Here is a 24,543-nt window from a genome sequence, read left to right as displayed (position 1 = left end):
ATGGCAATACAGTCATGAATGGCGTTATGCAAAACGACCATCGCAAATTATTGTACAATTTATGCCAAACGGTATTATGCAAAACGAGGTAGCCCCCAGTATAAACATTATGACATCTAGAGAATATTGTTTTTTTTTTGCTAGCTTAAATGATTGAAAAATCATCCAATTATTTTGTGAAAAGATATTCGTTTACAATTTCATTTAAATGTGAGATATATTTTATTTTTACGAGTCTCGTTTCTTTATAATTATATATTTTTATTACAGGTCTGTTGAAGTCAATCAGTTGCTACATGATATTCCGGCGGTTAAAAATAAAATATCAATAATTCAAGGAAACTCTAACGTTACAATGAAAACACCGAAGACTGATTCATCGTATAAAATCGTTAATTCACGTCGTATTAAACAATCACAGCCACAGATATCAACACTAGAGCCTCCCGAGCCGAACGAGGAATTGCCCGGTAAACATTTCAATACATTTTCTTCTACTATTGTTCCAAACTCGATGATGATGATGACGATGATATCTAGAAGTGACATAAATGAAAAAAAAAATTTTTTGAATCAGTCTGCACCCTTGTTTTATCGCGAGCCGATTGATATTCATTTGTCATCAGCTAAGCGTCCAATGTTAGGAGGAACAGAATATAAGTCAAATAATAATCTACGTATTTCACGACATTCTGGTCCAACCAAGAATCAATCAAAGACTAGATTGAATAACAGAATTGAGCAGTTCAAAACTGCTGTTTGCGCTGCAAATCCAGTGGGGAACACCAGTAAAATGACTGATGGTATCGGAGTAAATAATCCATTATCTACCTATCAGAAAAGTTTTTTCTCGTGCACTGAACCAGATATCTCTAGAGTAAATTGTCGTAGTGAGCAGTTATCTGCTACATCCTCAGAATCATCAAGTAGCGAAAATGAAGATGAAAACAACACCACCAGTGATAACTGCAGTAGCAGTTCGGAGAGCAACGATTCTGATGAAACTGAAAGTTCATCAAATGGACTAGAAAAGAAATGCGATCGTAATAACTGTGATAATATTCAAATGCACTGGTCATGTGCGAAAAGTAGGAAAACTTCTCAGTTCGGATCTGTTATATCGTATGGATGCGATCAAAATAATATAACAGCGTTCGAGGTTAATATGCTCACTAACAATGAATCGTGGGGGTTCGCTGCCGAAGCAAAGAAAAATATAGATATTTTTTGTAATGCATCTGAAAAAATAGTGGCCGTCGAGACAATATCAAGAGCTAATAAAGAGCGACAAATTGTTAAACAAAGGTCTGTCGGAGCGAAACAATTAAATAACGATTTGAATCTTTCTCAATCTCTACAGAGTCGAGTAATTGATTCATTTTCTACGACTGTTAAATCATTAGAGCTCAGAACAAACAAAAAAATGCCAAAAAAGATGCGAGGTAATTTTAGTAGTTCAAGACAAAAAATTTTGAGAAAACTGAGTAACGTGGATTCAGTCGTAAACCATGAAAGCAAACAAGAACTTATTGCTAACAAAAAGACAATATTGAGTCGTTGTTTTTCGTCGTTAAAATACAACCAACAAACAGTCAAAGATAATTATAATCTCTTCATGATTTCCATTGGTGAGGAGGGAATGCCAGAAAAACTATCGCCGAGTAAACTTGTTAAAAAAGCTATCAACGAAAAACATTACGAACAGCGTAGCAAATGCTTTTTCTCAAATAACATTCCACGAAACATAAAATTGTCCAACGCCACAAACATTCCCATGTGTCCTGGTGGAAGTAACATCCTTGAGGAAAATGTTCCGATAAGTTGCATAGCAACTAAACAGGCAACTACAAATAGTGCACGCATGTCGATTCCATATGGAAATACTGATTCATCTGACGCATTTCAACACCAGCCGTCATTCACCAAAACTCCCTCTAAACTGGGTAAGATATATCAAATTCATATGACGCTTCACTAAACATAACTGAACAATTAAGTTACAATTAAACATTCGAATTGGGAAATAAGCTTGATGTATTTGAAAGTGCATACATGATTCATATATTTCCACCGTATCACGATTTCGCCATGCCTTTTTTAGACCATAAAAATCAACGCTTTTCATCGTTGAAATGAAGTTTAGCAAAGTTTGATATTGATATTTGAATATGCAATTGTATTATGCTCAATTTCCATTGCATATTCCATTCGGGTATGCTCTTGGTTGTATTGTCGTTTGGCAGACACATATGGCAGAAAGAATGTTTGACTGAAAGGCACGCGGCAGATACAAAATTTTCACTGAAATTTATGATTTCTAATAGTGACCTAGTCCAATGATATAGTTGATACATGATATTATCTACATTTACGTTCAATTGATGCACTCGAAGCTGAATGATATGTCTAAAATGTGACTGATGATCAGTGTAAAGTGTTCAGTATTTGTCTACTTTTGAACGCTACAAGTAAAGTAGGTTGTTATAGGCCTTTCTAAAAAACTTCTTTCTGTCAAGGGTCTGCCAAATGACATACCTCCAAGAATGTTTCGCTTATGATTTTTTTTTATCAAAAGCGATTATAAATGTACATTAATTGTTTAACATTATGTCAAAATAAACATTGATGACAAAGTTTGTACATTATTGCATAGGGCTATTCAGTTATTTTTAGTCAATGATAGAAAAAGAGAAATTTTAAGGACAGGGTCAAACAACTTTGCGAGTCACTTTGGAACATTTCTGGATTGGTTGAAACTGACATAGGGTAAGGTAGGACAAGACTGCCATAGGGGCAAGTGTGCATACCCTCTTGCTTTCATATAGGATGAACATTTACGAACAATGATTTTATTTATTCATTATCCACGTTATAATTTCATATTGTCCCTGTTTTTACAACTTATTTATTTGGTAGTGAAACCAATAACAAATCATAACAACCCAACACACAAATAATATAAGGGGCATGTATGCCATAACAGATGATAAATAAACCTAACCCCAAAGTCGATCAGTATCAAAATCAACCGGGGAACAACGACATATTGGCCATATTTGAAATTGTAGATGTCGCACGTGAAGCTTTTGTTTACTCGTCGAATGGATCTTCCATCAAACATGCAACTTCGTAATTCTATTTAAAATCGTGGAATCATCAGAGCATAAAGTTAATGACTACCGTAATATTCGATTTAAACTAAGTAGTCTAAAAAAATATTTTGTACGGTAAGACTACAAGATTTAGTTTTTGCCGATTAATATTTTATTTTTAGAGCTCATGTCTTCATGTCTTTTCAGTCAATATTTGTAACACAAATCAGGAATCAAAACTAATTGGATCAAGTGGCTTTTAGTTATTTAGAAATTTGTGCCTTGCCGTGGCTTCTCATCATTTTCCTGATGGGAAGGGAAGGATAAAAGGAACAAGGAAGGAAGCTGTGAAGTTGGCGAGAATGGAAAACACCACAAAACAAAAAGAATCAAACCGTTTTGTGTCCTCGAAAGAATGCTGAACGATCTGCAGGTGCGAAAATGCACTGTGGGGGTTTACGCAACCCTGGGCATTACGGGCGACGAGAGAGGGAGAGAAGTGAACATAAGCGAAGAGAAAAATGGCGCTAGAGTAGAGTTACCCAAGCGAAGTCGTATTGAATAAAATCATTGAAAACCGCATTTCGTCGCGTTTATTTATTCGACAAAACACGCTCGTCCGGTTCTACGCGCCACATTTGGTGACCCCGAGTCGAAACACGTGGAATAACGTCGTTAACAACGCGCCCCGTATGAAAATTGTTTATCAAACAGTGTCGGAATCAGATTCTTCCTGTCGCCATTTTATTTTCGCTACGATTCACCAATATGCTGCAACTGCAAGCAAATGAAACCGCCGCAGCATCAGTTGCTGTTAAGCTCCCCGAATTCTGGAAAAACGATCCTGCTATGTGGTTCGCCCAAGCCGAGGCGCAGTTCGTCCTGGCGGGAGTAACTCGTGACGCAACCAAGTTCTACCATATAATCGCTAAAGTGGACCAGAGTGTGTTGTGTCCGATTTGGTTGCAAACCCTCCCGAAAACGATAAATATATGTCCATTAAAGCCAGACTACTAAGCCGTTTCGAGATGGCGGCACAAGCCAAAATGGAGAAATTGTTGAATTCAGTCGCTTGTAAAGTACGCCGTATGTCGCCGGATAAGCTCTCGCTCGCCAATCAAGAATTCCAAACCATGATGGAGCTCGGAATATGCCGTCGTTCCAGCAGCAGCAGGGCTAGCCCGTTGCATTGCGACCCCAAAAAATTCCGCACAGCTACGCTTTGTGGGTGACTATCGCAAGTTGAACTCCGCAACCGTTCCTGACAGGTATCCGGTACCGCATATCCACGACCTGTTAAACAGCCTGTACGGTAAGTCAATATTTAGTACGATTGATCTCGAGCGAGCTTACCACCAGATACCGGTAGAAGAGAAAGATATTCCGAAGACAGCCGTTATTACCCCCTTCGGCCTGTTTGAATTCACTAGAATGCAATTTGGTCTGTGTAATGCCGGTCAAACCTTTCAAAGGTTTATGCATAAAATATTTGGGGACCTCGAATTCGTTACTGTTTTTATGGTTGATATATGCGTGGCCTCATCTTCCAACGAAGAGCACCATCAGCACATGCGAGTGGTTTTCGACCGACTGCGTGCAAACGGCTTTGTGATAAACCTCCCCAAATGCAAATTTGCACAGAAAGAAGTCGACTTCATTGGTTACGTTATATGCAAAGACGGCGTTAAACCACAACCAAGTCGAGTGTCAGCAGTGATCGATTTTTGTCGACCATCGACAGTGAAAGATCTTCGAAGATTCCTTGCACTCGTAAATGGTTACAAACGATTCATTCGCCAGGCGACCGATATGCAAGGCAGCATTAAGGTGCCTCATTACTGGAAACAAGAAAAACGATCATAGCAAAATTACATGGACCCAGCCAGCAATAGACGCATTCGAAAATTCCAAAAAATCATTGGCAGAAGCTGCGTTGCTGTACTATCCCGATCCGAAAAAACAAATAGGATTACTAGTAGATGCATCAAATACTGTAGCCGGAGCTGTTCTGCAACAATTTTCCACGTGGCAGCCGTTGGGTTTCTATTCTGAAAAATTCACACCAGGTCAGCGAAAGTATTCTACGTTCGGAAGGGAGCTGATAGCAATGAAAATGGCTGTTAGATACTTCAGACATCTGTTAGAAGGTCGCCGAGTCACATTTTTTACCGATCATAACCCTTTAACGCATGCCATGACTTCTAATTCAGCCTGCGCTTACCTCATGAAGAAAGAGCCTGAACTATTAAAATTTCTCAGTTTACCACCGATATCAAGCACATCAGTGGAAAACTCAATGTTACTGCCGACGCCCTATCCAGAGTAGAAACGATAAATAGCCCATCTCCAATGGACTACAAAATCATCGCGTTGGACCAAGAGCTCGACCCAGAACTTCAAAAACTACTGAGTTCAAAAACTACTTCGTTGATTCTGAAACCGGTCGTTCTACCATTGTGTCCCTGACGACTATTCTGTGACGTCTCCATCGATGGTACAAATTGACCATTTGTTCCAGCACCGCATCGCCGTTCCATTTTGGAACAGTTTCACAACGTAACTCACCCTGGTGTACGGGCAACCCGTAGATTCCTGTCCAGCAGGTTCGTCTGGCCGAAAATGAATAAGGATGTCGCCGAGTTCGTAAGAAATTGCGTAGCCTGTCAAAAATCGAAAATTCAACGCCATGCTACTGCGCCGCTGGGAACGTTTGAGTTGCCCAGGTGTCGTTTCAGTCACATTCACATTGATTTGGTGGGTCCCTTACCTCGATCTAATGGACATTCTTATCTGCTTACCATTGTAGACCGTTTTACCCGATGGCCCGAAGCGATCCCGCTAGAAGATATGACGGCACATTCTGTGGCAATGGCACTCTACTCCCAGTGGATCTCACGTTTCGGTTGCCCTGAGGACATCACTTCGGACCAGGGACGCCAATTTGAGTCTGAACTATTCAAAGAATTGGCAACTCTGCTCGGGGCAAATCATATACTAACCACCGCTTACCACCCACAAACAAACGGGATGGTTGAACGCTTCCTTCGCAAGCTGAAGGAAGCAATTATGTACTTCGACGCAAAAAAGTGGTTCTACCGACTTCCTCTAATACTGCTGGGGCTACGAACCGTATTCAAGGAAGACATGAATTGCTCACCTGCCGAAATGGTGTACGGGCAATCCCTGCGTATACCCGGGGAATTTTTCGAATCGTCTAAGGAAAGTACAAATCGATCGGATTTCTCGTCAGATCTTCGTCACATCATGCAGCAGGTTAGACCGGTCCAAGTTAAACATCACACCAAAGGGAAGTTTTTTGTGCACAATGGTTTGAAAAATTGCACACATGTCTTTGTCCGATACGATGCGGTTAAAAAATCACTCCAACGACCATACGATGGGCCGTACCGAGTCATCGACCGCACCGACAAATACATGGATGTGATGATGAACCAGAAGGTTGTAAGAATCTCAATCGATCGTCTCAAACCAGCACACATCAATACGGACGACCCCGTAATCGAGTGCCCTAAAGATAAAAGCACGGTAGTTACACCGACAGGTCACCGTGTCAGGTTTTTGGTGTAACTGTAACCGTATTTATTTATTCGACAAAACACGCTCGTCCGGTTCTACGTGCCACAGCACATTTAATGGAACCTCCAACACTCGAGAGGATTTAGAGATTTTATGAAAGCGACAGCATTCTGCATTCCCGGAAGAATCCAGAACGACTCGCAATATGTATGAGCAGAAGTAAACTATTGTTAAGATTCTCTATTTATTCGATGAAAGCAGATTGGATGGTACCAATATAAAATAATGAGTGACTTTGTTCAGAGCACAATATGAACAAATTCACCATAAGCTAGTCAATGCCAGCCAAATGATCTTTTCATATCGCATTGCCGTGCACTGAAATTGCTTGTATTTGCACACATCTCAAATACACCCAATTCAAAATTCCAAGTATCTTGTGTATCGCCGCGTGTCCGAGCGGCGTGCGGGGTAGGATTGGAGAGGCGTTTCTTTTTGGTTCTATGATCAGAAGATGCAAACTCAGGATTTATTCTTCACATATACTTTTTTTTCATTAGCACTGTGCTTAATTTGTTTCTCTTTTTTACATAATTCTGGAACTTTCCTTATATGAAAAATGCTTTTTCTGCACACTAAGCTGCACGGTTCTTGTTTCGAACTTTTACATTACGGTCAGCAAACGTGACTTCACTGTTGTAGTTCAAGCTATTCCTTCCTTTTACACTATAGTAGCAAACGTGATCACACATTCTTTTGCTTTGCATATTATTTTACTTTGACTACACGGTTCTATGGTTACTAGATTTTTGTTTTTAGACGTCTCTATTTTTCACACTTTCTGTACAACACTTTTCTGGAGGGTTATACATTTTTCATATAGACGAAATTGGGAAGCTAACTATTCTCCGGTATTTCTTTTCTGTATAGTACTCTGCACTACTGTATCCAACTATGTCATTAAAACAACTTATTAAACTTCAATTTCACGGTAAGCACACAGACTGTTTTGCACTAACTATTTCAGCCCTTTCTATTTAATGGCGAACGGCTTTATCTGAATTCTCTGAAAGTAAACTGTCTACCGGTCGACGCCCGAGACTTACGGCTATTTACCGCGAACTATCTGAAACTGACTAAGTCCTAACGCTATGGGTTTTTAATCTCCTAACTTTTACTTCGGGTGAACCCCGAAGGTTTTAATACAGTCTGAGCTCGCGATTTTCGGTCGAAAGTTCATCCGTCTTCCTCCCGAAGTTCTGCCAAAGAGCCGAGACAACTGTCGCTATGCCAGCAACGGTGACGACTTACACAAACTTAGATTCAAACGATAGGTCTCACGGTCCCATACGGAATTCTTGAATTTCATCCGGATCCGACTTCCGGTTCCGGAGTTCTAGGGTAAAGTGTGTTCAATATTGTACACCGTCACTTAAACCGGGGAAACAAAATACGTAGAAAAATTTCTAAACTGGTCTCAAAACTACACAAATCGATAGTCATCATCATTATCTGGTTACGGAAGCACCGAAAATAGTGGTCATATATACCAAAATGGATCTCACTTACCTTTCTCAGCGATAGTTTGACCGATTTCCACAAACTTAGATTCAAATGAAAGGTCTCACGGTCCCATACGGAATTCCTGAATTTTATCCGGATCCGACTTCCGGTTCCGTAGTAATAGGGTAAAGTGTTTTGAATATTGTACACCGTCACTTAAACTGGATTTGTTCCGCCAAAAAATGTTGTAAACTACACTCAAAATCGTTATTCCCAATCTTAGAGTCAAACGAAAGGTCTTGTGGTCCTACCAAAAATTACTGCATATTATTCGGATACAACAAACATTTATATCGTCACTTAGAGTTCGATGGCAAAATTGTATAAAATCTTCAAAATTTGAATAAAATCTAGTAGAGTTTGTACGTCATGTGAGTTTTTGGCCGTACGAACCGACTTCGATTATACCGGTTCTCGGGTTCCGGTGCTGCATATAACAGTGAACCCACTTCGTTTTCTTAAGGATGACCTTCGCGAGCAAAGCAGTGTTTCATTCTGTATATTATACTAGTTAATGGACAAGCAATCCTTGGTTTCTTTCAAAAATCGAAGAGACAAATTTTGAATAGAATACCACAATATCACACAGCTTGGTGGATTTATACGACCGGAACGTAGCGTTATTCTTAGCCAGTTGGGAATGGCTATCAACACTATTCGGCTAGCTGGGCTGCTCAGAAAACGAAATTAACATATATGGTTAACTTCCACGGGTGGCCAAGCAGCCGGCTCATCTTATTTTTATTATATATATATATATATATATATATATATATATATATATATATATATATATATATATATATATATATATATATATATATATATATATATATATATATATATATATATATATATATATATATATATATATATATATATATATATATATATATATATATATATATATATATATATAAATTAAGTTTTAGATTATATTAAGAGGGTTTTTAAAAAGTCGAACGTATTGATCGAAGTCTAAATTAGAACTGATTTATTGTGTCAAATGTTCGATACATCGAAGAGCCCTGTCTTTGTTCCTAAACTGCTGATTTGACGGCTAGCAACGATGGTCCTCCGGTCACGTACGGTGTTGGGTTGCGTTCATTGGCGTTCCACTTCGGTGTTGCTGACTTCGCTGTATTGCTTGGATCTTCTATCGGTTGTCCGGTTAAGTTTGGTTAAGGAGTATCGCGTTTAACTGCTTCCCCCATAAGTATTGCTCGCAAGCAATTTCCTGTTTTTGTAAATTTCCAGTATTTGATGATGCCGATGGCCAAAAGTATGAGCGTGAGAATGATGACGGTGCCGAATGATATGGATCCGATTCGGTATTTGAACTCTATAGTTTTCATGAGTTGTCTGTTTTCCAAATGGATATTATGTAGTTCGGAAAGGTTTACGTGTCTTTCTACGTGCAACGTTTTGATTTTTGTAAGTTGCAGCGGAAGAATTGATGGTTGATCAAACCGTAGTTCGTATTTCTCAAAAAGCTCATTATTGATGAACAACGAACAGTTGTGAAACGTAACTAGATGAATTCCTTTCAACGTTTCTGGTTGAATGCCGCAGGTGCTATGAATGATTACGTCTTGGTGAACGGTTTGCACTAATAGCGTTCCTGGAGCTATCGTTTTTGTATTCATTGATGGTGGTTTTTCTGATACCGGGCATTGCCCAGGTTGCCCTCTTAGTAGTGGAGCTTCGCATGCATTGTTGCTGATGCCCATTAGTTGACTCTTTTCACAGATCGTAATTTGGTTGGCTTCTCGACATTGTGTTGTAATAGCTAGTATCTGCTGTGGATTTTTCAAAACGGGATAACGGTTCAATAATAACTTTCTCGTAGGATATCGGTTGTAGTCTGGGGATGTTTACACATATAATGATTGTTCAGCCCTTATGTAATGTAGTGGTCGTTAAGTAGTTGCTAGCGTCGTCAAGGTGTTGAATTTTCATGCCCTGCTCTATGAACTCTTGAACAATGATTTGTATTTCTTTTGGTGTAAGTAGAAATTTACTTATGTTATTTAATTTTGATAACATAATTGCATATTCTATTGCTTTTAGATTCTCTAGGAATGTGTCTAATTGAAAAGCTATCGATATTTTTTGATTCTCTGACAGAATGTAATTGTCGATTTTTAAAATTGAGTTCAACATGCTTTGGTGATTTCTGATTTCTCTGTTTACTAGGTTAAGCCTGTTTTCGAGTTTGGAATTAATTTGGATTTGTCTATTGTTTTGTTTAACGATAGAATTACCAGTTTTTCGCAATTCATCTAAATTATTATTGATAATTTTCAGATCTTCTGTGTCGAGATTACCTGTTATGAACTTGATTGTACTTCCTAATAAGTCGATAGATCTCCTGTATCTGTTTGATTGCAAATTTAGTGTGCTATAAATGAATTTTACTTCTCTGAGTTTCATTTCAAGAATATCTGATAAACTGCTTGATGAATTCTTAGTTTGATTAATTACATTTTCTAAAATAGATATTAAAATTTCAAGTTGTGAGAAATCGATCACATGCAATAATCTGTCGTATCCTGCAATTACTCGTCCATCCCCCCTTTTAAGAAGCAACGCTCCTGCGTTGTTCGTAATGTCATGAATCTGGATGGATTGTGCATGGGATGAAATGAGGATTATGAGGGTGGTGTATAGGAATAGAATCCATTGTTCGCAAGCCATATTTTCTTTTCCTGAAATTAAATTTATGTTAGTTTGTTCTTTTAATATTTTCTTTGTGTATTTCCCGCCCAGAGTCGTCTATCAGCAATCTACCTTGATTTTCAGCTTCTATGACCGGTGAATACATAGGATATGTTCTTTTCTTTATTCATTGCACTTTCTTGTATCTAGTTGAATTTTGTTGGGACTCAGGAATGCTTTCTTTGTTTTTATTGTGATAGCGTAAATTTTCTTGTTTTGATTTTTCATGGGCCAAAATGATCTCATCGTAAACTTTGTTTCTACTTTCTATTAGCATTTCCGTATCTAGAGGCCTTTCTTGGGAATCTTTCAGCCCAAAAAAGCTTCTCTTCTAGCGGAATGGATTGTGTTGTTATATTGTGTGCAAGCAATATAGAAGGTATCTTTTAAGTTTAGTTCTTTAAATGTTGGTTTGATATATATATATATATATATATATATATATATATATATATATATATATATATATATATATATATATATATATATATATATATATATATATATATATATATATATATATATATATATATATATATATATATATATATATATATAAGTTAAACGCGATACTCCCCAACCAAACTTAACCGGACAACCGATAGAAGATCCAAGCAATACAGCGAAGTCAGCAACACCGAAGTGGAACGCCAATGAACGCAACCCAACACCGTACGTGACCGGAGGACCATCGTTGCTAGCCGTCAAATCAGCAGTTTAGGGACAAAGATAGGGCTCTCTCTCTCTCTCTCTCTCTCTCTATATATATATATATATATATATATATATATATATATATATATATATATATATATATATATATATATATATATATATATATATATATATATATATATATATATATATATATATATATATATATATAAACTTGTTTGCAGGAGTTATTATTTATAATTATCAAATCTGCTTTTTCTTTAATCGTGAATATTTATGAAAATACTGCATGATAAACATTACGTTATTCTGAAACTCTCCCCTAATTTTTGTTTGCTCCTGTCTTAATAAGCTGAGGGTGTTTTTTTTTTACATTCAATACCTGGCTAAGCATCGCTATCTCAATCTAACCGTGAAACTCAAATTGGTGGGTGTATTTAGCTAAAAGCCTATTGTGCTTAATGTACTTTATTGTTTATTTTCAAGTGATTGATATTAAGTTCAGAGAACCATTTTTTTTATGTGCACAGCCAGTCTGTTCAAATATAAAACAGCCAGCTCTGTAACTTTATTCAACGTCATATATATTCTTCGATAAATGTTCGATATGACCTTTCGATAAGTTTCACTCTAAACTCAAGATACAACAGTTCTTCCCTTTTTTGAAAAGTGATACAAAATATGTTTATACCGAATCAACATTAATTGATTATTCATGTTATAATCTCAAATCGAATCAACATTAATTGATATTTGCTCACAAACTATGGGGTAATCAATTCAAATTTCAACTTAAGAACTATTTCGAAAACTCAATTAGGCTTATCTAACCGAACATGCAACATGTTCAACTATCTCTTGAAACATATACATAATTTTCAATATTCTAAATTATCATGCAATTTAGTTCTTCTAGCAAAATATCTCCTCAGACATCTTTCGCAGATCTCTTTAATTCATCCGAAACCGAAGTGGAAATAACCACGTTTGGGCTAACATTTCGCTCGCTAGCTCTAGAAACCCGTTGATGCGCCAAAATATCGACGCTTACAATGAATATCTGAAAAACATCGTGTGAATTCTTTTTTGTATTCACCTGATTGTGGGGATTATGGTTTTATACTAAACTTAATAAAAATTAAACCAAAAACAGTGTTGCCAAAAAACCTGCAAAAAACTACAAGGGACAGCCCTATGGGGTTGTTCGAACTGTTGACGTAGGACTACACAACTATTGTCAAAATCACTTCTCGTTTCCAATGTTAAGGGAGCATTTCTTTTCTTTGTTTTACATAAATTTATTTATATATCTAAATGCAGAAATTTTCAAAAATAACTCTTTGTGAATTTTGGTGGCCCTGAAAAGGGCCGTTTAGTTTGATGGCGTTGGTGCTGTTCAAAGTTTTTCAGCACTCATCGGTGGCTTCCTCTGCTTGCTGTATCGTTGGTGGCTGTGAATTAGAGCAAATTATTAAACATATTCGGATAAACTCTAGAAACTTACCACGGAAAGCAAGGTGAACGAAGGGCGATGGTACGAAAAGTAAGTGATGAACTTTTTGGTCGGAAATTTAGGCGTGTTCCGGGCGAAAATCATATCAATGCAAGAATTGCCCAACGTAGTCGGCTGTTTTGGGTCTGATACAAGATCCAATTTCAACAAACAGTTCATGTATGTCACAAAACCAAAGTTCTCTTCCTTCAAAATGTCAATGTTAAAATCACCCGTTACGATCATGGGAGTATCATTCGTTCTGTAGTAGTATAGGTTTCGTGCAATGAATGCCTTGGCTAGTTTAGTAGAGGTGTTTGGTGAGAGGTATATACAGACCAAAGCCACCCATTGACCATCGATTTGAATATCTGTAACACAAATGTCACCGTACTTTTCTGCTTCCAGAAGGATGGGGTCGTATTTCTCGCTCAATTTGTTTACTGTGTATGGAGTTGAAACCGGTGAAATTGAAGTCTTTTCATAGATTGCCACTCCTCCTGCTCTTAAACCCTCACGTTTGAAATGAGATACGCATCTATATCCTTCAAAAAATGAAACAAATTATTGTAAAAGTTCAATTCCAAAAGGATACTTGCATTAACCTTCAATATCCAACGGATCATTGTTATCCATCCACGTTTCGCTAAGCGCTAAAAAATCAGCTCGTGTCATGACATGATCGGTAGAAATATCTTCCGAATGTGCATTGAGGCTCATTAATATTTGTGCATTACAGTTATCACTTTCCAAAAACGTTATCAGCTCGTCACTTAGCGTCACTACTTTGTGGTTTTCCAATAGTTGTATTTCGCTTCGTAACTCTTTCATTTTTGGAGTAGTGCTGCCTTTAGCATGATGAAATACAAACGAGTTGGCGACATTTGTCAAATAGAGTCCCTGTAGTGAGCTCACACGAGACATGGCAACATATACGAGTTGCTGTTCTTGACTTTTATTGTAATCAACAACAATTTCGTTGAACGTACCACCTTGGGATTTGTGGATAGTCAACGCACACGCACTGACAACGGGAAATTGTTTTCGTTTACATCTGATTGCGGTACTCAATTTGATATTTGTCGATCACTTACTTATAGGCGTCCAGCTTGGTTGCAGATCGCCAGGTTTTGAGAATACTATCGGTCTGGATTTTACTCGAAGTTGAGCTCCGACTGCATCATTTTCAAATTTGAACCACAAACGAATTATACATTGTTTATCATCATCGTCGGAGAACTCAATGTATTTGAGCTCACCAATAACACCGTTCACTATACCATCTCCTACGTCTACATTGGTTGTTATCATATAAGACATATCTACAACAAGTCGTATTAAATAAGGGAGGCAAGCTGTTTCAGCGACACTCATTTTGTGTAGCTTGGTGCGTGCACTAGCTAACTGAGCACTGTCTTTGTAACCTGTGATTAAATCCTCTGCAGTACAGTCAAAGCCATCTCGATTATTTAAGGCTTCATTATTGTACTTTTCAACAGCAGTATTGCGATGATATAATCGAATAACGTGCGGTATATGCTCTTTGCACCACGCTTCTGTACGAAACCTACTTTCAATCAATTTGATTTCATCATCCGACAATCGTTCACCGTTTCCAATCTTTGTGAGTATCGAGGAAAACAAACTATCATTCTGCCGCATTACTTGGCGTAAAGGGTAGTATTCTAGTGTTTGCCACAACACTGCGCCACCCATACAGTTGTTCATAGGTTTGAACACGGGTCTCGCGTTGACCGGAGGAAGCTGTCGAAAATCACCACACAAAATAATATCTTTTCCGCCAAAAGGAACATCGTAGTCACCGCTAATATCCTGAAGCCTCGAGTGAACCGTATGTAAAATGTTTGCCCCTATCATGCTAATTTCATCAATAATGATTAGCCTAATATTAGCAAACGATTGCCGATACATCTGCAGAAGTTCAAACCCGAGTTTACCATGACGCCTTCGATCCATGCTGATGTGAAATGCCGAGTGAACTGTTGTCCCACCAATAGCTACAGCTGCTTTTCCAGTTGATGTGCAAGCGACGTAAGCATTATTTTGGGTGTTATGGGATTGACTATAACGTTTCCATTAATATGTGGAGCGTAAAAGTTTTACCACATCCAGCAGGTCCAGTAAAGAATAACTGAAGAGGTTTCCTGCTATTATCGAAGCAATGCAAGTTGTCGATCACTTGTAATATCAGATCTCTTTGTGCTGCATTTGTTTTCCGTACAAGGGCACAATATTCTTGTTTTGTCATCACCGATGATCGTTGCTTAATAACGGCTGACAGGACGTTTGTAGGAAGCAATCGAATATCATCATCGTTCGGCTCCATGACAACAGTTCTTGTGCATTCACTATGCATCGCTGTTGCTTCTGTTTGCTGTACTGTTGGTATATCTTCACTGCATGCCCTTAAATATTCTTCGATTATCTGTTGCAAGTTCAGGTTGCTATCGTACTCTTTGCGTTTCTCAAGAATAGAGGATTCGTGTAGATCATACAGGTTCAGAAATTTGTTCTGATCTAGAATGTCACACAACTCGTTGCGGAACGGGACGAATAGAAGCACCATTTCCCGCTTGTATTCAGAAAGTTTGGCGATATCATAGCTACACCATTGCAGTACACGGGAAACCGAACGCGCTTTGTATACATTGATACTGTTTCGTTCCTTGGTGTAGAAAGCCACAAAATCTGCTAAACACAAATCGTCTAAACCGCAACGATTCTCGTACTTTTGAATGACATTTTCTGTCCATACGTCAGTAGAATCATCGGCAATCCCTTCTTCATCCATACGTTTATTATGCTTCCGGGTCTTGTTACGTTCATGAGGCCACATTGTAGGTATAAACTGAGTCGCTCGGCTAGCTTCACACATAGGCTGACGTAAAAGATACCACGCTGCTTCTTGAGCTGACATCTCGACAGCGTTAAGCATTTTGATGCTTATCTTTTTCAATAGTGCAGCATAGTCCTGATCAGGGAATTCGTCCTGTAATTTTATTAAATCACGTTGAAGACAGCTCACACCACGGTTTGTTTTGTTCACGTATTCTACTACATATGCAGCACAGGAGTACTCATCTAAAATGAATTGTAGGTCCATGTTCGAGTAGAGGTGAGTTGCTGGAATGACATTTGATGGATTGAACGAATTTGTCCATAGCCCGGTCATGGATCGCTTGAGCAAAACAGTAGGCTGCGAAATGGATGCACGAATGATGTCAAGGTAATTTTCAAATGAGCAATTACAATCCAGAAGAAATAACTCCAATGTGTCATATGCCTTGCAGTTCAAGGCTTCCTGCAATTTCTTAGCCTTTCTAACAAGCCAAGCACGGCGAGTGTCATCAGATGACATCGGAATCACAACTCGAGTTTCGTTCACTGGCCAATACGGGATATTGAATCGGCAATGTTTATCGTTTTTCTTGTAGCAAGTAAATGTATGTTTATGAACCTTTAATAGTTAAATTGTCAAAATTAATTACAATTTTTGATAATTTGAATAGATTTACTTGTAAGCCATAGGTATTTGGTAAATCTTCAACGCTTACGGAGCAGAGACTGTCAATCAATTGTACTGTTGCAGGCATAGTTTCAGTTATACCTTCACGAGGATCTTCATTGAGCCAAAGCAAAATATGGGCGTGAGGGCTACCACGATGTTGGAACTCAATGCGCTTAAAATAATCAACAACATAATGTTTCCCAAATGGACTGAAGGTTTTTGACGTTAGTAAGAGCATGATCGTATCCACAAGCTTGTGAAAGTAAATACAACATGTAACCGGATCGTTATTCACCAGAGTAGCTCTTTGCAGTGATGTAAGTTGACTCATGGGATCCGTTAGATCAACGTCATTGTATTCTTCTGATAGAATATGAAGGATTTTCAGCAGATGCGGCCACTTTGTTTCACTTGCACTTAAAGTTAGAAACATTGTGGGCTTGCCCAATTGTCTCATCATAGCAAACAAATCTCTCTTCCGTTGCTGCCAGTAATGAACGGAATTCGGTATAGATTTTAGGAAGGATAAATTTCGTTCAATGCATTGCTCCATGAAGTCTCGGTCCTGTAGATTGGCACGAGTAATATTGGCGGTACCCATGCATTTAAATGTATAACTTAAACCTTGAGACACTCGCAAACGGAGAATTTTCATTGCCATGTACAGTAAATGTCGCGGTTTTGCCCCACGTCTGTCCTGGCGCCGAGTTTCACTGGACGCAATCATAAAATAAGTAACCCGTACGTTTGGGTTGAACTCCCGAGGATGACCAAAATATATCGCAGGAAACGAAAGCTCTTCGGCGTGTTCGTCGTATATTATGGAGAGAGGAATTTTGTTTTGCGCCGGAGCAATTTCCAGACACTTGTTCTCATTCCATAAAAGTGTTTCTTGTTGTCCAAGTAGTAGCTCTGTTTCGTTATCAGTAGCGATCGTTTCTAACTCGACTAAGGTACTCTTCGTATTCGATTTAAGCATTTCCATCATATTCGAATCAATGGTGATACCATAACGACGATAGAGCGGGCTAGTAATCAAATATGATAGCCAAGCATTTACAGTGGCTTTCTTGACAAACCCGGATAAATACGAAGACTTATGAATTAGATGTTTCTTTATAAATACATTGAACGCCTGATCGTCGTCTAGTTGACGCGGAAGAGATTGTATAATTACATCGACATTTACGGGGCAATTTATAACTTGACCAACAATAGCAAAACTACCTGTATTTGAAAATATTCGAAAATTTTATAAAGAAAACAAGTCCAAGGTGACGAATACAAATATGATATTCCGAATACAAATATGATATTGATTACCTGCAGCGAACCGCAAACGTCGAATTTGCATGAAAGGCAAACGAGGAGACACTAATCGTTCCGCAATGATATCGAGTGGAGGCAATCTAGACGGTTTCTCCGGATATGTGAAACCATTTGATTTAGAAAATGTGGGCACTTTCCCTTTCCGTAAATTTCTTCTACAGGTCTGACATGCAGAAAATCCGTCAACTGATTCAAAGGCACTGCTCTCTATCAACACTGTCACATCGCTTTGGGTCAATGGTTTCAAGTCGTTAACAAACCATAATCTATCGCACACATCGCATGCTACTCCAAACGCATTCTCGATAAATCGTTTGTTGAACTCGCGATTGGAACGATCCAAGTTGGGTTGTGAGAAGATATTAGCATCTTCATCGTAATTTTTAGCCGAACTTTCCAGAAGTGCAACCGAATGCAAGTCTGAGTCATTCAAAAACAGAAATTGAATTTAATTCACATACGTATTTGGGTGGAGTTTTATATTTTCAACAACGATATATATATATAAATATATATATATATATATATATATATATATATATATATATATATATATATATATATATATATATATATATATATATATATATATATATATATATATATATATATATATATATATATATATATATATATATATATATATATATATATATATATATATATATATATATATATATTTACTAGTTAGAGGTCATCATCTTGCTTTCGGATTGTCCATATTTGTAACATGTGGTATTCACTGAATATGTATAAAATTCGAGCTCCATATTTTCAATGCTTAGCAGAGTTAACATTTTTGCTAAATTTTGTTCGAACCTGCATGCTATTTATGTTTATACGTGTTATAGTTGAAGTTCAAATAGAAAAAAATATGTGTTGCCTTTTGACTTACTATTATTAATTATGTCAAAAAATTTCATCACTAAAAAAAATTATTTAATAAAAATCTAAATTTGTAAATAGTTAATGAATTATTTCGATATGGCAACAATGGACAGTCTATAAAACTTTATTACATTTCAGCCCCTCATTTGAAATAATCATATCTTGTAAAATAACAAAAAATACTTGCTGTCTCGTGTTGAAGAATTCTCTCCAGCATCCCAGACTAAATTTGGAATCGCTTCATCTCTCACCATATCTACGTCGATGTATTGATGTTGATCTGTTCCATGTAAATCCGGAAGGCTTTCCGCGTGCTGCAGCTTTGCTCGCTTTCTAGATTCGCGTTTATATTTTCTGGCCATATGTTGAGACATCTTAATCAATTTCAATAAATCACACTTTCAAAATGAAAACTTTCAATTTTATAACACGTGCTCTTCAAACTTCTGATTGATATAAGATCACGCAATTTTGTATAAACATGTTGCTGTACAAATTCGTCGTCTGTGTTAGGGAACATTCTACGAGACCCTTGTAGATATATTAATCACTATAAAATGACAATCGAGTTTTAATCGCATATGATTTCCATAACAATTTGTTAGTTATGGTCATATAATTATTCCCTAAAGAACGAAAAGCTACTGCCGGTAAGAATATAGCCAACGAAATGTTGTGTTAAAACTAGATACAAAAAAATCATTGCCTCCCATAGAAGTGAACGCAAACCCAAAATAAACTATTTGTGTAAAATTGCTTGCGATTAAATCATCCATTCCAAGTAATACCTTTTAAGTTCTACTAGAAACATTAAAATTTTCGTAGATTTTATCTACGGATCCGTACATCCGTAGTAAATCTCCGAATCCGCAATTTTCGCTGCATTTCACTCGCTGTTGGTCTGACGCTGTTTCTCATACGCTGACAAGCCGCACAGAGTGGCATATACGACGGCACACATACTAAAGTTGAACGTTGTATGTATTAGTGATAACACTGACATTCGATTTTATTAAATTTTGTTACGGATATCCACTAAACTAAATACCTTTACATTCGACTTGCAAATTAAAACAGAAGAAAAGAAAAATTCTAATAGTTCTTTAGGAAAAATTTATGGCCATGAGACGGCCGATTAAAGACTTTTCTTTTCTTCTTTGTAGTACATTTTCGGTGTATTTCACTTCAGCAGCAGAACGTCTTGGAAATTACCTCTTCTCGGAGGCCCGATGATTTGTTGAATTTTCTGCGCTGGCGTTCATCCGAATTCCGGTGTATTTTCCTCGAATGCAAACAATCAGCAGTTGAATGTTGTGTAACTGCACTAGTTTGAAGAGAAAGCCGCAACGCGACCGGTGCCATCATGCAGTTCTCACCAACACACTGGCACAGTAGGCCAGTTTCTTTTCTTCGTCCATCCGGCCGCTGAACTTCTCGCAGTAAGGACTGGTTGAATACTAAAGCAATTTTGTTGAGGTTTTTCTTTTTATATGATTTCGTTTGCCACTTTTCGGCAAATGGGCGGTCCAAACGACTAGCAAAATAGCTGCATATAGCATTTTGATACTGATTATTTCGTTTTGGATTTGCATATTGCAGCGAAAGAAACTGTCATAATGTTATTTGGGACTCATTTCTAGCCTTCAGAAGTGCCGAATTGAATCATTTTTGTTGATATTGAACACTGTCGGGAAATTTTCTAACAACGCAAAGTAGCTAAACATTGGTTTTGGATTCATTTACACTTGTTTGATGCAAAATTCGCATTGCCAATGGTGAACTAAGTTCATAATTTTGTTACGAATTTGTCTGAACTAATGGCTGTTGCTTCCAAATTGCATATTTCAACAGAAGGATAATTCCAATAACTCTTTAGGAAAAATGTATGGCCTTTGTTGTTCGCTTTTCTGTGTATTTCGCTTCAATAAAAATTACCAACAGCTGAACGCCTAGGAAATAATTTCTTCTCGGTATCCCGATTTGGTAAATTTTAAATGTTGTCTTTCACTCTTCGAAGACACATAATGCAAATAATCAGCAAAATTCCGAACAAATCGATTGCCTCTCGTGTGGCGAATAGCACACAAAGTAAATCGGCCATTGCTTATCTATGCGTCTATGCTATGCAAATTGTGAAGTGACCTTATGTATACTAAATTGTCGTCTGTGTTAGGGAAGTTGCTTGGGAAACAAGCAAAATTAGACTTTGTTCGTTAATAGTTCAATTTTTGGTCACTAATTGGATAATCTGATCAGTCTTTTCTATTTATATCGATGCGTAGAAATATTTCCAAGCAGATGGTGTATAGATATAGAAAATCTGTTCAGAATTGGCAGAGCAGTAGCTGTTTAAAACCTGACCACTATTTGTTCTGTATTATTTCCCGTATTCTGAACTTTCACCACTATATAGAAAACAAAGACGTAGTCCTACGTCAAAATCACCGGCAAAGTCTTGTACCACAGGTACTGGATAGGTATTTGGGATGATACCACTGTTTAGACATTCATTTTTTAAACGTATTATAAAAGTTTATAGAGAAAGATTTTCGTTATTTTAATAACAATTTTGGAAGGTAAAAAGTGGATAAACATGATATGGTTAGTGCTTCTTCAAATTGCACCGTGGGATGTTGGTTCCGTGGTGATCGAAACTCCAAAAGCAAAGTCTTGGCATTACATTCCTTTTGTGGAATTTGGCCTTTCTGTTTCAACAGACTTCGCAGCAGATTCTTGATGTACAGAATCATCAAACATAACAACATACAAAATTTTGATGTCGATTATTTCATTTCGGATTTGAATATTTTAGTGGAAGAAACTATCAAAATGATATACGGGATTAATCCCATTCATTCAGAAGGGCCAAATTGTGAAATTATCTACGATATTGAACACTATTCAGATATACAACAGATTAAACACTGTTGCGAATTTTGCACTGCGAAAATTGCACAAAGCTTTTCAAATTATCCTAGATTTGCACTACTCTGATGGTTTTAATCTCCGATTTGCAAAGAAGTAATTTTCCTAGTTCTTTTGATAACATTTGGAGCCATTAGACGGGCTAATTTTGCAAATATTCCCTATTGTTCCCTAGGCTTTGGATGATGAGCTACAGGGCGCGTACCCCCGCTTGGCGGATGGGGGTGGGAGTCAATTTATGCTTCGCGTATTGACAAAGTCGGACCATACCGAGATCGATCGTTCGCTTATAAATGTAAAAAGATGAAAATTATTATGTTACCTGGATCGATCACGGAGTGGACAGGACTAATACTGCTTGAAATTGACAATAGGTCATTAGGTGGTTTCGAGCATTCTTATGCCTGGAATTGGTCACCAATTTGATTTATCTTGATCTAGTTGGGATTAATGTTAATATATCATATTCGTCCTGAACTTGGTGAATTTAATTCGAAAAGGAGGACTAGTGTTATCAGGAATAAGAGTAAATTGATATCTTATGAACCGTTTAGGAACTTTCAAACCTTTCCGATCCGGTTCGGTATCGGTAATGTTTACAAATTGCAATGACGGCGAAACTGATTGATCAGCTGTAAATACACTTTCAAATCGAGAAAGGTTAGAATGTACTTAGATTTCTCCAACTTGGACACAGATGTCACCTTCTAGTCAAGAGTGTGAGATGGGTGTTTCTGGAAGAGAACGGTTCACGTGGACCATTTCATACAATCACATCTAGTATTTCATCACGAAATACATGTAGTTCTTGTTTACTGCTCAACACTAGGAGGCCCAAAACTTAGTATAGACCTAAATTGCTCAAAAGCAGTCAAAATGAAAACTGTGACAGAATAACTAAAAGCTAGTGCAGAGTGCCTTAGTGCTTATAATGTTAAATTAAGAGTTAAATAAAGATCACAGAATTTTAAGCAATCCATCCATTGTGTACATAGTGTGACTTTCCTGGGCAATATAGTGTTAAATGCGCACCCTTTCATTATATAATTTAACGAAATCACTAACATCTGATTTTATTTTATTTTATTTTCATCACGAAAAACTAAATTAAATGAGACTGTTGAAGTAGAGGATTGTCATTGAAGATTCAAGGCCAAGAAGATGTGAGGAAGAAGACCCCTAGAATGTCCCAGGATAGTGATGTAGGATGAGTATTTTATGTAATAACCTAACTTTTGGTAAGTTGTGATATGCTGGAAGAAAAAGGTGAGTGCAATACTATTTTTAAAGTCACTTTTATTATTATTAATATTATTATTGTTATTATTATTATTATTATATTATTATTATTAAGGTAATGTAACGTAACATCGACAAAGATAGAAACAATCAGAGCAGATTAGAATGGATAGTGTTAGTAGACCAAGCATATCTACATTGATTTAAGAATTAATAATCGTAAGTACCGCTTCAGACATAAAAGACTATATAGGATAGCAGGGCCAAGACCGAAGCGGATACAATGCGAAATTTTCCAAAGTCTCATCGACGAGGACATTTACGACACAGAAGCAGTTGGTAGGATGACAAAATACCAATACGATACAGACGCACGACTCAATGATTGACTGGTTACAGGGTGAAGCACACACTTCCTGCCCAAGTGAGAAATTCTCTGGCGAACTTGCAATAGAAGATATTCGTATCTTTCGTTGTAAATTGATAACCGTAAAGGAATATGTCGCTTGGGTTGCATGCTGGAGGATTTCCTCCTTCGTTACTAGTGTTCATTTGGGCACCATAGTCTAGTTCGTCTGGTACGGAAAGTGCGGATCGTTGTAACCACCCCCCTCGGCCAGACCAGCCCATAAAGGGGAAAAAATTTGGAGCTATTAGACGGGCTGATTTTGCAAATATTCCCTATTGTTGTCCACTTTTCGTTGTATTTTGCTCCAATGCAAACGGAGAGCAGCAGGATGATGCAATCGATCTTTTTTGACAGAGAACTGGCTCTGCGAACGTCTCGCAATTGATTCAATAGTGAACAAAGGTCGTGATACTGGAACTGGAACTGAGCTCTGGACTTGAACCAATCGGAATGATAGGTTTACATAATAGGAAAACTTCGCATAATTCTTCGAAAATGTTGAAAAAAGTTCTAAAAAAGCCGATTTATAGAATTCTGAAGCTGGACCTCAGTTGAATAACTAAATTCAGCTGCAATTTAGTTCTAAAACTGAATGCTGAATTTTAATTCCGAAACTGAATTTAGCAGTTCAGTTCAGTTTAAAGCACGACCTGAGCCGACGACTGCTCCCCCTGACGACCTAAGTCCGAATGAGAGCACGACCTAAGCGTTTTACACTTTATACCTGGTTTGTATTTACTGATGTTGGTGGGAGAATCTCACCTCGGCATCCAGTTCCGTCTGAAGCACTAGAAGAAATGAATGATTTTCGATGAAAGTTTACCTTTTGATGTGGAACACATCTCTGTTTTCTATATAGGGGTGCAAATTAGAAATTCAAGGGTAAATACAAGCAGAAACTACGTCAGCTTTTGATCACTTACAGCTCAGTCAGTGTAGTTTCAATCAGTAATATTATTTCACCAAATGATTCGAATAGAAATCATGATTTGAATGTCCAAAGCTATGTATTTTCAATCATATATCATTGAAATGTTGATTGATGGCGTTTTTTATTGAAAAACACTGGTTGCGTGGATTGCTCTTGTTTTACACTTTCGAGCAATGAAACACCGTCAGAATGTTGCATTTCTGCTCGAAAGTGCAA

The 24,543-nt window shown here is 37.5% G+C and overlaps 1 protein-coding gene across 2 annotated transcripts in view; it reads left to right on the top strand.

Moving 5' to 3' along the window:
* LOC131432742 (histone acetyltransferase KAT6A) overlaps positions 1 to 24,543 on the top strand; it is a 155,563-nt gene that overhangs the window by 69,235 nt on the left and 61,785 nt on the right. Inside the window, exon 4 of one of the 2 annotated variants that reach the window (XM_058599226.1) lies at positions 271 to 470. The exons of the other annotated variant lie outside the window; for it this stretch is intronic. Within the exon in view, the coding sequence (XP_058455209.1) occupies positions 271 to 470 (200 nt within the window). The remainder of the gene's footprint in view (positions 1 to 270; positions 471 to 24,543) is intronic. 2 annotated transcript variants of the gene reach the window in all.

The sequence above is a fragment of the Malaya genurostris genome, chromosome 2 (assembly GCF_030247185.1).
Source record: "Malaya genurostris strain Urasoe2022 chromosome 2, Malgen_1.1, whole genome shotgun sequence".
In the NCBI taxonomy this organism is placed as follows: Eukaryota; Metazoa; Arthropoda; class Insecta; order Diptera; family Culicidae; genus Malaya; species Malaya genurostris.
Note: the sequence above shows the minus strand (reverse complement) of the source record. Positions and strands in the feature narration are given on the sequence as shown.